The following is a 13,814-nucleotide window of genomic DNA, read 5'->3' on the forward strand; positions in this document are numbered from 1 at the left end:
GGGAAGAACTTCAGGTTCATGTCTACAACATCTGGCTTCAACAGGGTGTCTGCTAAAGTCAGGAGCTTAGCCTAGAGATTGTTGGAGGATGTTATTTTGAAAGCCAGTACGTTTCTACACAAAAGTATCCTAGGTCATGAAGGTGTCTGTATTGTATGATGGGGCTCCAACTTCGTTCCCTGAAGACTCAGGTTTCGGCGATGCCCGTCTAGTTTCAACAGAAGTTGGTCCTGGTTTCTATAGCTCAGAGCTTCTTGTGGTGCTGCCCCATCATCTGTGTGTCCTTCCCACTGCACCATGGGATCTTATCCTTTATGGTCTCTTCAGTTGCCTCCATTTGAATTTCTGGAGACAGCGGAGCTAAACCTTTTTCATTTGGAAGATGAACTTCCTTCTAGCCATTGCTTCACTCAACACACGTTACAGCATCAGCTCTGTTTTTGGCTGTGAGGTTGCTATCTGCCCTTTTTGTTTATATTTGACAAAGGGGAATATTTCCTTTTATACCTCCTACTTCTTTCGTCTGCCTTGGACACTTTTGTGCACTCCTATTCCTGCAAACGCTTAATACCCTTGTCAACGGCATTAGTGCCTTCTCCTGTTTTCCACCACTCAAAAAGAGGAGTGGGTGAGGATGAGTTTCAGTTGGAGTAGGTCAGGATCGGTCCTTGGCCCTTAACAATTCCCTGTTTACATTACTGCTCTTGGTTAGCCGATGTCGACATAAGTTCCCAAGTAACGATAGTACCAGCCAGATTTACATCTTCAGCCTAAATCTGCTCCCTTTCTATCGGCTAATATCACAAACTCTCTTTCTGCCATCTGCTTGCGGATCTCTCAAATTACTCAGGGAAACTGAACTAATTATACTCCTGTATCATCTCCCAAACCGCTGTTAGATATCTATTTAGCAATCAATGTTTCAATTAAACCCAATAACTACACACCTTAATTACGAGTTACTGAATTCAATTCAAAGCTTATTTTTCTGATTTGGTTGGAATTCTACTCCCCTTATGCACTACGGGTGAACATCGGACAAGCCGCCTTGGCATTGTGGAGAAGTAATTCTGAATGTTCTGCAACATCACATGTGACCTATATGAAAAATAATTGTATTCATGGCATTCTATACATGCCACTGGCTGTGACAGTCTTCTGCGCACACATTCTCCAGTAATGTCAATCAGAGACACCGAAGCAGTTGATAAGTAAATCTCAGGCTGTTTATTGAGGAGCTACAAGCTGCCCTCTGCCCCCAACCCACAGAGTCACCCCTCAAATGCAAACACTGTGCCCTCGACACACCCAAGAGCTGACATTCTGTCCTTTTATGGAACCACTAAACTTAAAATATAAATTAATCCAATATGAAAAGGTTCCAATGACGCAAGTATGAAGGTAGAATTCTTAGACACCATCAGGAATGAATTCTTGAGAAGCTATTGTCCTCTTACCAGCCTCTGATATGTTGATTGGACTGGGGCTGTCGCCTATAAACATCGGAGGCAGCCACTCGATGAGTAGTAGCAATATTTAGGTTAATGCAGCCTATAAATAATCCACTAAGAACCTTTGACGTCATTGGGGCACCTTTTTGTTCCTAGTGCACTGATAGGCTGCCGCATTTTGTGCCTCAGTGATGTCACTGGTTCCAAGTGGTTGTAATGTCCAAATGATTGTTTGGGGTATATTTACTAAGGTGCGGGTTTTTAGAAGTGGGTTTTTTGCCCACAGCAACCAATCCAGATTCTAGCTATTACCCTCTAGAAGGTGCTAGATAAATGTTAAGTAGAATCTGATTGGTTGCTATGGGCAACAAAACCACTTCTAAAAACCCGCACCTTAGTAAATATACCCCTATGTCTTTAATAGAGGTATCGGCTACATGTGATATGTCTTTTACAGACAGGAAATCGGGTGTGCAAAGGAACAAATGCTTCCCCAATGATGGAAATCCTACATTTATCAAGTCCTACTAATCTGTCAAAAATGTTGTGTATATTCTATATAAATATATATATATATATATATATATATATATTAGTGTTCGGCTTAGCACTGGTTCTGTAACATAAATCAACATGAATTTTAGGTTTAGCGCCCTTCATTAACAATGAAGAAAACCAAAGCAAGCAGCACGTTCAAGATCCGCGGAACCTGTTGTCCACTGTGACGCACACTTGCAGTTTTAGGCATTCTTTGCCCGAAGCTTCGCTATCCTCCTCATTACTCGCATACGTCCTGTGTATAAACCTCCTAAAGCCCATCCATTTGTGCGCACTGACTACGTCGCACTCTACACAGCGCCCATCGCTGCTCTGAGACCTTGGGTCCACCTCTCTCCGCATGTTACTCTGTGACACGGATTTTGTCACTAATATACAATAGTATAATGCACGCGCAATCATTCGCTAGCCCTTACTTGATATAAATACTATGTTTGTTGATACACAATGTCTCGGTACACGTAGATGCCAGCATGCAAGGACAGTGTGCCCACCTCCCCCCTCGCTCACTGACTAGTCTAGTCTGGCTGCTACATCTGCTCCTCCTCACCCCTTCCATCTGCAGTGTACGGGGGGAGTGCAGCTGTCCGCTGGCACCCCTAGCTCATTGAATATGCACAGTGGGGTTAGGGGCAGAGCCCAGTATGGAGACTGTTATCGGGGAAAGTTATAAGGTGGAACAATAATTTGTCGTCCTGGCTGACATTCACACATCCAGTTCACCAGTCCTTTAGGGCGGAGGAGTGCAAGCCTCTTATCGCCTCACTCTTCCACCAGCTTCTTGCTCCTACATGAGTACTTGGTCCATGCACAGAACAGGTTTCAGTGTTACAAATCCATGGCTACTCCAGGTATATATCCTCTGTGGGGCATGTGTACTCCACAAACTCTTTGTAAAACTGCTGGAAGGCTCTCCTATAAGAAAGAGAGACACGGTTGGTGTAAAACAGATACAAACAGAAACAAATATTAAGGGACATTTTAAAGGGATTTTCTATATATTTTACTGTACTTAATTTTTTTTTTTATACAATTTTAGGTTTTAAAATAAAAAGTTTAAATTTTTCTTTTCTCTTTGCTTTATATTTAGGTTCCTGGAGACATAGTAATATTATCTATACATACCCACACCCATATCACATTATAACAGCACAATAATAGGTCCAGCTTTGCAGCAGGTATTTCATACAGGAGATCTGGTACCATCTAATTATTAGGAGAAACCGATGTAGTCTCATCACTGCAGCTATTCCTAAAGGGTGCCAGGTTTTTATATGCCAGTAGAGACCTGCAATCATTCTTTGGAGGTGTGCGGGTAGGATGCGCTGCGCAATCAAGACAACATTGATAAGGAACAGTGATCCTTTCATACACTGTACACTTATACTAAGGGCCGTATTCACTTAGCGACGAAAATGACAGTTTTTCCCCAAAAAAAAGGGCGAAAAAAAAAAAACGAGAAGAGTTTCCTCCATCACAGACAAGGAGAAAAAAAAAAAAGAAATCCGTATTTTTGGCTAAAAATTTGGGGAATCATTGAAAATGGTTGTAACGTATTGGGTCTGATTTTTCGGGGGTGGTATGAATGCGTCAAGTGTTTTAAACATCGCACCTGGTCGCAGCAGGCTTTTTATAACATTGCGTTTTTACGTCACGAAAATGCAGTTGCGCTCATTTTAACGTACCCCAATTTATATGGAACAGTAATTTCCTGAAAAAAAAAATAGCTTTCTATCTGTTTTTGCCTAAAATTTGCGCAGTCCTTTTCCGCCAAAGTACGCAACTTACAAAAAAAAATTTCAGTAATTTATCATTATGAAGCTGGTTGTTGTCCAAAGGGTTCTGAAAGAAATCCCCACATTTTTAGCCAGTTCTCCTCCCCGAACCACTACCCTCCCTTTTATTGTGAAGCCCAGTCATTGCTAGAGCACGTTGTATCAAGGCTGGAAGATTTTTTTAAATTTATTTAAATTTTTTTGTGTGTTTTGTAGATTTTAGCTAGAATGTACTCAGATATATTTATAATAACTTTCTTTAGGTAGAATGGACCAGGAATTCTCAAGCCCTTGTCTCAGAGGTGCCAAAATTGCCAGTAGTAAGACACGCTACCAGCCTGGGTTTTAGGAAGAGCGCCAGCATTTTACAGCATAGAAGCATTTGTAGTGACTAGACTTGGTGCCAAATATTAGACTCCCAATCTGAACCCAGCATTACCCATTATAGTAATAATCAGCCTAGCTTCTATTATTATTATTATTATTATAAGTATGGGTTGGGGACAGCACCCCAACAGGGTTCAAATACGGTCATCTGTCGGTAAGTACCCTGTCCCTACCCCTAAACCGAACCACCTGCACCCTAACCCCAATACTTTCTGTTGGGATGCTGGCGCCAGGATATAATCTACATCTCATAAATATTAAATATGACACTTATTTGCCTTCCCTTTCCCAGTCTGTACAAATTCTGTAACTTGCACAAGCCAGTCTGGGCTGATTGTTACCGCCCAATGCTGGTTCCCATGTTATGCTGAGCTCAGGACCTGTGATTATATCTGATGTTGTTATACTCTGAAAGCTCTGGGATTCTTCCAGATCCCCTTGGGCTTTGGTGATCTTGGTAATGAATGAATGGTATCCCCAGAAGGACAACTATTATATCCCTTTAGCCCAAAACAATGTAGTCATAATCGCCCCACATCTCTTAAATTGACCACTGGACTATAAGATCCTGCTGCTCAGGCTGTTCTCTAAGCAGCAGGAGTCCACGTTTACCAAACACACCCACAAGTGACCAAACTGCAACACCGGACACTTGGCCGATCGAGCAGAACTTTTCCAGCATCATCGGGGTCTTTCTGGGACCACACAGACTGCAATATTAGGCTAGTTGCCCGATACCGCAGCATTTATAGCTAGCATTACATACGTACAATTTAATGCAACAAACCAAACTCCCTCTACCCTGATCCAAAAATCTTAAAAAATAAATAAAACAGAACTACAAGTTTCACTACGCCAAACGTGATGGTACTGATGGGTTCACAGCAGCTATCTCCTAAAACTGATGTATTCAGTATTGCACAGGTTCTCAAACTCAGTCCTCAGGGCTCCAAACAGTGCATGTTTTCCAGGTCTCCTCACAGAGAAATAATTACATCACCTGGATCTTTTAAATGTGAGAGTGAGTAATGAACACACCTGTGCACCTGCTAGGTGACCTGCAAAATGTGAACTGTGTGGGGTCCTAAGGACAGAGTTTGAGAACCACTGCAGTATTATTTAGGCAAAGAAAAGGGTTTTGAGTTAATTTGTGAATGATAGATTTTTTATTTTTTTTTACTCAGTAGTTTTCAGCTGTGTTCTGTTCCCACTGACTGTTCCAGCACGGCTATAATCTATAATAAACCACAGGCTGCTCTAAAGGCCCCCATACATCAGAGATTGCAGATTGCAGAATTACCACAATCGAATGAAAAAGGGAAATATTTTTATACGCAATCGATTGCAAATTGCACGATTGCTGCAATCAATCTCTGATGTATTGGGGCCTTTACTGTTTTACAGCAGCCCGGAAGTGCGAGCTCGCTATAGACAGCTAGAAGAGTGAAAATGTAGAATTCATTTTTTTGTCTTCAGCGAGTACAAGCAGTTATAGATAGTACAGCTAGGGGGCGCTCCACAATTGCAGATCTCTCTAGCCTTAAACATAATTGAGACGTGGCTGCACTTGTCCAGTCCATGCTATGTCTAAGGATACATTTATTCTCTGGGAACTCCATACAGGTCATGCAGCATTTTGGACGGAGTATTATTATAGCATTGTATGTGTAGAAATCATCCTTGCTTTATATAAATACTACGTTTGTTGATACATAATGTCTCAGAACACATAGAAGCTGCGTGACCGAGCTATTCACATCATTCACAAAATAGGTACAGATTGCTCACCTAAAGCTACATAACATACATACAACATTAATAGTAGCTTCCAGATATCACCGGGAACATGGTGCAGAGCCAGGTTTCTGGATATCGGCACATGCTCACTACAAAAATCACTGTGTAAATGGCGCCCTCCCATCTCACTGTGTAAATGGCGCCCTCCCATCTCACTGTGTAAATGGCGCCCTCCCATCTCACTGTGTAAATGGCGCCCTCCCATCTCTTGATCGGCCCCCGAATCTGGACAAGACTTCAGGTTTTAATTCATTTCCGTAATTATTTCATAGATTTCTTAATTTTACGGAAATAGTTATATGAATTAAAAATGATACAAAGAAAAGTTTTGGTACCGAATACCTCCAAGTAGTATCACAACAAAGCACTTCATGTGCTGACTTGCATAAGAAATGGATCTTCAATGCAAAATTTGAACGCCTATCGGTGCTGTGAAATTTACCGAGACCAACGCCTAACGGTACTGAGCAATTTATCAAGACCCATGCCTAACGGTGCTGTGCAAATTACTGAGACCAATGCCTAACGGTGCTGTGCAATTTACCGAGACCAACGCCTAACGGTGCTGTGCAAATTACCGAGACCAATGCCTAACGGTGCTGTGCGATTTAGAGAGACCAATGCCTAACGGTGTTGTGCAATTTACCGAGACCAACGCCTAACGGTGCTGTGCAAATTACCGAGACCAATGCCTAACGGTGCTGTGCAAATTACCGAGACCAATGCCTAACGGTGCTGTGTGATTTAGAGAGACCAATGCCTAACGGTGTTGTGCAATTTACCGAGACCAACGCCTAACGGTGCTGTGCAATTTACCGAGACCAACGCCTAACAGTACTGAGCAATTTGTCAAGACCCATGCCTAACGGTGCTGTGCAATTTATCAAGACCCATGCCTAACGGTACTGAGCAATTTATCAAGACCAATGCCTAACGGTGCTGTGCGATTTACAGAGACCAACGCCTAACGGTGTTGTGCAATTTACCGAGACCAACGCCTAACGGTGCTGTGCGATTTACAGAGACCAACGCCTAACGGTGGTGTGCGATTTACCAACAGTGCAGTGCGATTTACAGAGACCAACGCCTAACAGTGCTGTGCAATTTACCGAGACCAACGCCTAACGGTACTGAGCAATTTATCAAGATGAACGCCTAATGGTGCTGTGCAAGTTACCGAGACCAACGCCTAACGGTGTTGTGCAATTTACCGAGACCAACGCCTAACGGTGCTGTGCGATTTAGAGAGACCCATGCCTAATGGTGCTGTGCAATTTACCGAGACCAACGCCTAACGGTGCTGTGCAATTTACAGAGACCCATGCCTAATGGTACTGAGCAATTTATCAAGACCCATGCCTAACGGTGCTGTGCAAATTACTGAGACCAATGCCTAACGGTGCTGTGCAATTTACCGAGACCAACGCCTAACGGTGCTGTGCAAATTACCGAGACCAATGCCTAACGGTGCTGTGCGATTTAGAGAGACCAATGCCTAACGGTGTTGTGCAATTTACCGAGACCAACGCCTAACGGTGCTGTGCAAATTACCGAGACCAATGCCTAACGGTGCTGTGCGATTTAGAGAGACCAATGCCTAACGGTGTTGTGCAATTTACCGAGACCAACGCCTAACGGTGCTGTGCAATTTACCGAGACCAACGCCTAACAGTACTGAGCAATTTGTCAAGACCCATGCCTAACGGTGCTGTGCAATTTATCAAGACCCATGCCTAACGGTACTGAGCAATTTATCAAGACCAATGCCTAACGGTGCTGTGCGATTTACAGAGACCAACGCCTAACGGTGTTGTGCAATTTACCGAGACCAACGCCTAACGGTGCTGTGCGATTTACAGAGACCAACGCCTAACGGTGGTGTGCGATTTACCAACAGTGCAGTGCGATTTACCTGAGACCAACGCCTAACAGTGCTGTGCAATTTACCGAGACCAACGCCTAACGGTACTGAGCAATTTATCAAGATGAACGCCTAATGGTGCTGTGCAAGTTACCGAGACCAACGCCTAACGGTGTTGTGCAATTTACCGAGACCAACGCCTAACGGTGCTGTGCGATTTAGAGAGACCCATGCCTAATGGTGCTGTGCAATTTACCGAGACCAACGCCTAACGGTGCTGTGCGATTTACAGAGACCCATGCCTAATGGTACTGAGCAATTTATCAAGACCCATGCCTAACGGTGCTGTGCAAATTACTGAGACCAATGCCTAACTGTGCTGTGCGATTTAGAGAGACCAATGCCTAACGGTGTTGTGCAATTTACCGAGACCAACGCCTAACGGTGCTGTGCAATTTACCGAGACCAACGCCTAACGGTACTGAGCAATTTACCGAGACCAACGCCTAACGGTGCTGTGCAATTTACCGAGACCAACGCCTAACGGTACTGAGCAATTTATCAAGACCCATGCCTAACGGTGCTGTGCAATTTATCAAGACCAACGCCTAACGGTGTTGTGCAATTTACAGAGACCAACGCCTAACGGTGCTGTGCGATTTACAGAGACCAACGCCTAACGGTGGTGTGCGATTTACCAACAGTGCAGTGCGATTTACAGAGACCAACGCGTAACGGTGCTGTGCAATTTACCGAGACCAACTTTTTGTGTATCTTTTTACCTTCGAAAGTGTCTTATTCGCACAATGATGCAACTAGATAGCACAAGCAGCTTCTGCTGATTAAAATGATATGCAGTATATGAGTATCTGCATACGAAATGCTAAGTTACAGCCCCAGACACTGTAACGTAGCATTTTGCATGCAGATACACCTGCACCCGCTCACAGAACATAGGCGTGCTACCTATCATTTTAATTAGCAGAAGCTGCTTGTGCCATCTAGTCACACCGTTGTACGAATAAGACACATTTGAAGGTAAAAAGGTGCACAAAAGATGCTCAGTACTACCGAGTCACGCCACGGCATGGCGCAACTAGAAAGGCTGTTTAACGCGCAAGGAGGCTAGATGCATGTGTCCCATCTGTAACGGTGCGATGCAATTTACCAAAACCAACGCCTAATGGTGGTGTGCGATTTATCAAAACCAACTCCTAACAGTACTGTACGATTTACCAAAACGACTGCCTCAGACTTACCCGACAGACTCTGCCAGGGGTTTGGTAGATTCTTCAGAGACAAATACATGACATGCAAACCGATGGTCTGAAGGATGTTTAGTGATGAAGCCAAAATATCTAGACGAGGGAAGAAAAGGGGAACGTATGAGTAATAGACAAGCAGCAAAGAGGGGTAGAGAAAAAGCCATTGTTTCTGTCCCCCTCTGGTTACTCACTTGCTGTTCTTAGGGTGGTAACCGCAGAAAGAGATGTTCTTTAGCTGGAAGAAATGGCTGCATGTGTTCACCTGCAGGAGGGGAAACGGGACAGGTTCTGAGGAACGACTAACAAACAGTTACTGATAAGGGGACGTGAAGACACAAAAGTTCCCACAAAGGAGAAAAGAGCAGAAACCGTTCTGGTGGCTGTTGGCGTCTGGTTAAAATATTTAATCAATGGCATCATCAGTCCAAACTTTGTGCTGTGGGACTTGTATGAAATCACTACTGTACTTCTTATTAGCATTTCAGTACGGCTTCAGTCTACAAGGAGAAAGCTATTATAGATGAGGGCCTTGTTGGGCATGGGTTTCAGTATTGAGAATGTTGGGAAAAGTAGTGTCAACATTCAAGGCATTCAAATTCTCCAATTCCACTGGTGGAAGTTCTAGATGAGCTCCTCTCGTAGTGGAACAAGTCCCACATTCAGATGTCCTTCCAGTGCATCAGGCTGTCCCCGAGGGTTCACCAGTTGTTCAGTTGTTGGTTCCGGCAACAACCTCAACAGGGGTCAACTGTTTGCCATGTGGCACTGGAGTGGGGAGACCAAAGATGTCAGTCTCAAGGGTTTGGGGGTGGTCATTCTCTAGTCCAAATTCCAGGGAATGTGGACACCAGAGGGTTCATGCTCCCGAAAATTATTTGAGAGCTTTGAGCATTGTTTAATACTCTTAACATGGCTTGGCCACCTCCCTCAAGGAAGAGCAGTGGGGCTCAAATAAACCAAGCCACAACTGTGATATATCTCATTCAAAAGACCAGAAATGCTCCGACTATAAATCGAAACTGTACGAGTAATGTGACAGTAAGAGAAAAATGGTCAAGCTCTTGTCGCAGTGTTCGTTCCCAGGTGTCAACAACTTGAAGGCCGACTACCTCAGCAGGCACCCCGTGGAGTGGTCCATCACTCTGGAGGAGTTCCAGCAGCTGGTAGACAATTACTGCCCCGGGTATTTCTAGTCGCCACGTAGCAGTTCCCCTAGCACTAACATATTGTTTATCTGTTCCGGTAGCTATACTGTCAATGGTTCTCAAAAAAGTAAAAAGAGAAAGATGTTTTTCCAAACTGGACCAGGAAGTCCTGGTATACATGCTGTCTGGGAATGATAGAGGCTCCTTCGTAGTGCCTCTCCTTTCAGTCAGTCCTTCTAAGCTAGTCCCTTCATGCTTTAATACCATTGCTATTGAGGTCTCGATCCTGACCAAGGATAGGGCAACCCTTGTCAGAAGATATTTTGAGTGGCACCCACAGGGTCAGTCCCTCTCCTACTAGGTTGATGGTTTCACACTATCGGAAGAAAACTATTGATGGCTGGGGACAGCGCATGTGCAGGAGCTACATCCACACAAACGCAAATCGGAGTGAATGGGAACTTTTACCATTGGACTGCTAAGACCATCGCCTGCTGAGACCATCGCCATCGGATGCAAACCACTGATGGTATATATCCATCACTGATCGATAGCCATCCCTAACTCACTATTCCCCATGGTCTCCAGTGTCCCCTATGGAATTGGAGAAAAGGATTTAACGTAGGTACAAAAATCCAATTTTTTAAGGTTTGACAATTCTGACTCTTGATTAGCAGAATGGAGTAAATACTGTGGAAAAGGATAATTAAGTATAAAAAAGGATAATTACTCGCATATAATTATAAGACCTGTCTATTTCTTTTTAAGTCCATATGAGACTAGGGGGTAAATTTACTAAAGTGAGAGTTTTTAGAAGTGAGTTTTAAAAGTGATGTTGCCCATAGCAACCAATCATATTCTAGCTATTATCTTCTAGAAGGTGCTAGTTAAATGTTAAGTAGAATCTGATTGCTTGCTATGGGCAACATCACTTTTAAAACTCACTTCTAAAAACTTTCACTTTAGTAAATTTACCCCTAGGTCTTGACTTGTGTGCTATGTCATATTTTATGTGCTGAGTAATTACCCTCGTACCAATTATACATGACTTGTTATACCAAAATGTTTTTGTCAAATGACTTTTTTTCAATGCGGATGAAACGTCTACTTCTTTTTTGCTTCAATAAGGAAAAGTTGTTTTAAATTTTAAAAAAAAAGGATAATTAACATCCTAAGTACAACTTGGTCCCAAAAAATGTCCCGTAATGTCTTCCACAACCACAATGCTGCTGTCTCAGGAGCAATGAGAGCGCTGTGATGTTTGCTGCAATCTTAACAGGCATTGACAACATACTGCCTGCAGGAACGTACAGGAATAAGGGGGGGTAGCAGTGATCGCTGGAGAACCTGAATACAGTAACCAAGATAAGTAACCCTTAGCAACAGGGTGTCACTGAGGATATTTCACCCTAATCTGAGTGTTCTGTTTTGTGTGAAATTATCCCTTTATAGTAAAAAAAAATATAAATATATTCCTATTGTACAGTCTAGAAAGATTTTATTTAAAATGCTCAAAACAGGTCTGTTCCAAGCCAGAATGGACGTGACGGCGGATCACCCGTGCTATCAGGCCTTCAGTATATAGACTCTTTAGTGATGGCCTTTCCAAGGATCCTGCTGCTCAGTAGAAGGTGGGGAAAATATTAAAATATTTCACCATTAAATAGTTTTGGCTGTCAAAACAGTGGAGGCGGCCATTTTGTTGAACAAGCCTATGCTTCTCGCAAAGGGGAAGAGGTTTCAAACCATCTAAAGAGGGCAAGTGAAGAAAGTTACTCATAGCAACCTATCAGCTTCAAGCTACAGTTCATCTAGTATATTCTATAAAATGATTGGTAGAAGCTGATTGGTTGCTATGGCAACTTCTATACTTGTCCTCTTTTGAAGGAATCCTAATTCTCCAGTGACTAATGGCGGCATGCACTGTGTGCTGGGAACGCGTATCCTATAAAACGGAGGCTAGTTATGGATGCTGTACCTGGCAGTGATCTTGAGGATCCTCCCCGTGCACTGCGATCTTTAACCCCCGCAGGCTGATCTCCAGCACACAGCTAGATGGCGGGTTTGACAGCACTGTAAGGCGACGAGACATAGCAATCTGAAATGACAAGGCTAGGGGGGGTCAGCGGACAGTAACCATTAATAGAATTGCTAACATTTATGTAGCAGCAGCCACTTTACAACGGAGGGAAAAAAAAAGTAATAAAACAAGACTATTAAAGTGGTCCTGCACACAAGCTCGCAGTCTGTAGTAATATGGGAGTATGATCCATAAATACCAAGAAAGAAAATGGTTTGGGATAGATCTATATATTTATTAGAGGATTTTTTTTATATATATAAAATTTTTATTTTTTTTTATTTTATTTTTATTATTATTTATTTTTAAATCAAGTTATTTTTTTATTGATTTTTTAATACATTTTAACAAACGTAACTAAAAAAAAAATTCCTTGTGATTTGGTGGATTTATCTGACAGGATGGTGGGTTTCCAGGGAGTTCTTGAAGGTTTGTAGATCAGCAGAAAGGGAGGGGATTGCACAGAGTGGGGGCAGGCTGGAAAGGATGAGAGCAAGTAATGAGTGTGGATGAGAGGCTTATTGTCTCTTGTGACAGAGTTTCTATAATGTGCATGGGATGTTTATGTGCACTAAGGGCCTGTTTCAGAGATGTACACTAACCCAATAGTTATCCTACATCTCCGAAGGTTCAGGTTCTGCGCATGTGCAGGACCCGCTAAGTGCATGTGTAGAACGGGTCCAGCGATCTCGCTCGCAACTCCCCCCCCCAAGCCGCAGCATGTTTTCCAGGACCCCCTAAAGCCATTTTCCGGGAGGGCCAAAGCCTGGAGAAAGAAGCAACCATTCAAAAAAATGCACTATGCGATCATTACTGTTCATATTTAAATATATTAAATATAATTTTAGAGGTAGTTAGCATATCAATGGCCAATGATACGGGCCTGCCCACCAGCGTCAAGGTCACCTCATTGAGCAGGTCCCTAACACTCTGGTGATCCCAGGCTGCAACCTCGGTCACAGATGCAGCAAGGAGGTGACAGACACCACCTGCTGCATCTGTGATGGATGGAAATGTACAGCTGCTTGTATGCGGAAGTCATAACTGCTCATTACAATAGAGGGCAATATGTATGTTGGACAGAGATGCATCTTGGGAGAGACCACTCCTAGTTTGGCCTATATAAAGCCGTGTACACACCTTTGCAATCACTCTTGTTGGGCTGGTTCAAATCAATTTCACTCCCAAACGGAAGTCCCGACCACAGTGCCTATACGCGCCTACACACCTATAAAGTCATACTTGCGACCTTCGATCCCCGACTGCCAAAATATCAAAAGAAAATTATTGTACCACCCGGCGCTGCTGCTGGTGTAGAATTAATTGCAAGAGCCGTTGAAGGTGCGTACACACAGTACTTTTGGTCCATTCTCGCCCAGATGAATCGGATGAATATTAAATTGCACATAAGATCCTTTGATTCAACCAGTTTTCTTCCAACAAAACATGATGGAAGGTGCGTACATACTCTTGCCATATCGCATGAACAGGTCGA

The 13,814-nt window shown here is 43.2% G+C and overlaps 1 protein-coding gene across 4 annotated transcripts in view; it reads right to left on the minus strand.

Moving 5' to 3' along the window:
* Positions 1 to 1,223: 1,223 nt before the first annotated feature.
* MAPK8IP1 (mitogen-activated protein kinase 8 interacting protein 1) overlaps positions 1,224 to 13,814 on the minus strand; it is a 116,875-nt gene continuing 104,284 nt past the window's right edge. For all 4 annotated transcript variants that reach the window (XM_088461479.1, XM_088461478.1, XM_088461480.1 and 1 more), the window contains exons 9-12: positions 12,218 to 12,337; positions 9,286 to 9,356; positions 9,089 to 9,187; positions 1,224 to 2,924 (exon numbers count right to left, since the gene is read on the minus strand). In XM_088461479.1, the coding sequence (XP_088317605.1) occupies positions 2,852 to 2,924; positions 9,089 to 9,187; positions 9,286 to 9,356; positions 12,218 to 12,337 (363 nt within the window). In that variant the 3' untranslated portion in view covers positions 1,224 to 2,851. The remainder of the gene's footprint in view (positions 2,925 to 9,088; positions 9,188 to 9,285; positions 9,357 to 12,217; positions 12,338 to 13,814) is intronic.

The sequence above is a fragment of the Taudactylus pleione genome, unplaced genomic scaffold, assembly GCF_031769625.1.
Source record: "Taudactylus pleione unplaced genomic scaffold, aTauple2 ptg001060l, whole genome shotgun sequence".
Classification (NCBI taxonomy): Eukaryota; Metazoa; Chordata; class Amphibia; order Anura; family Myobatrachidae; genus Taudactylus; species Taudactylus pleione.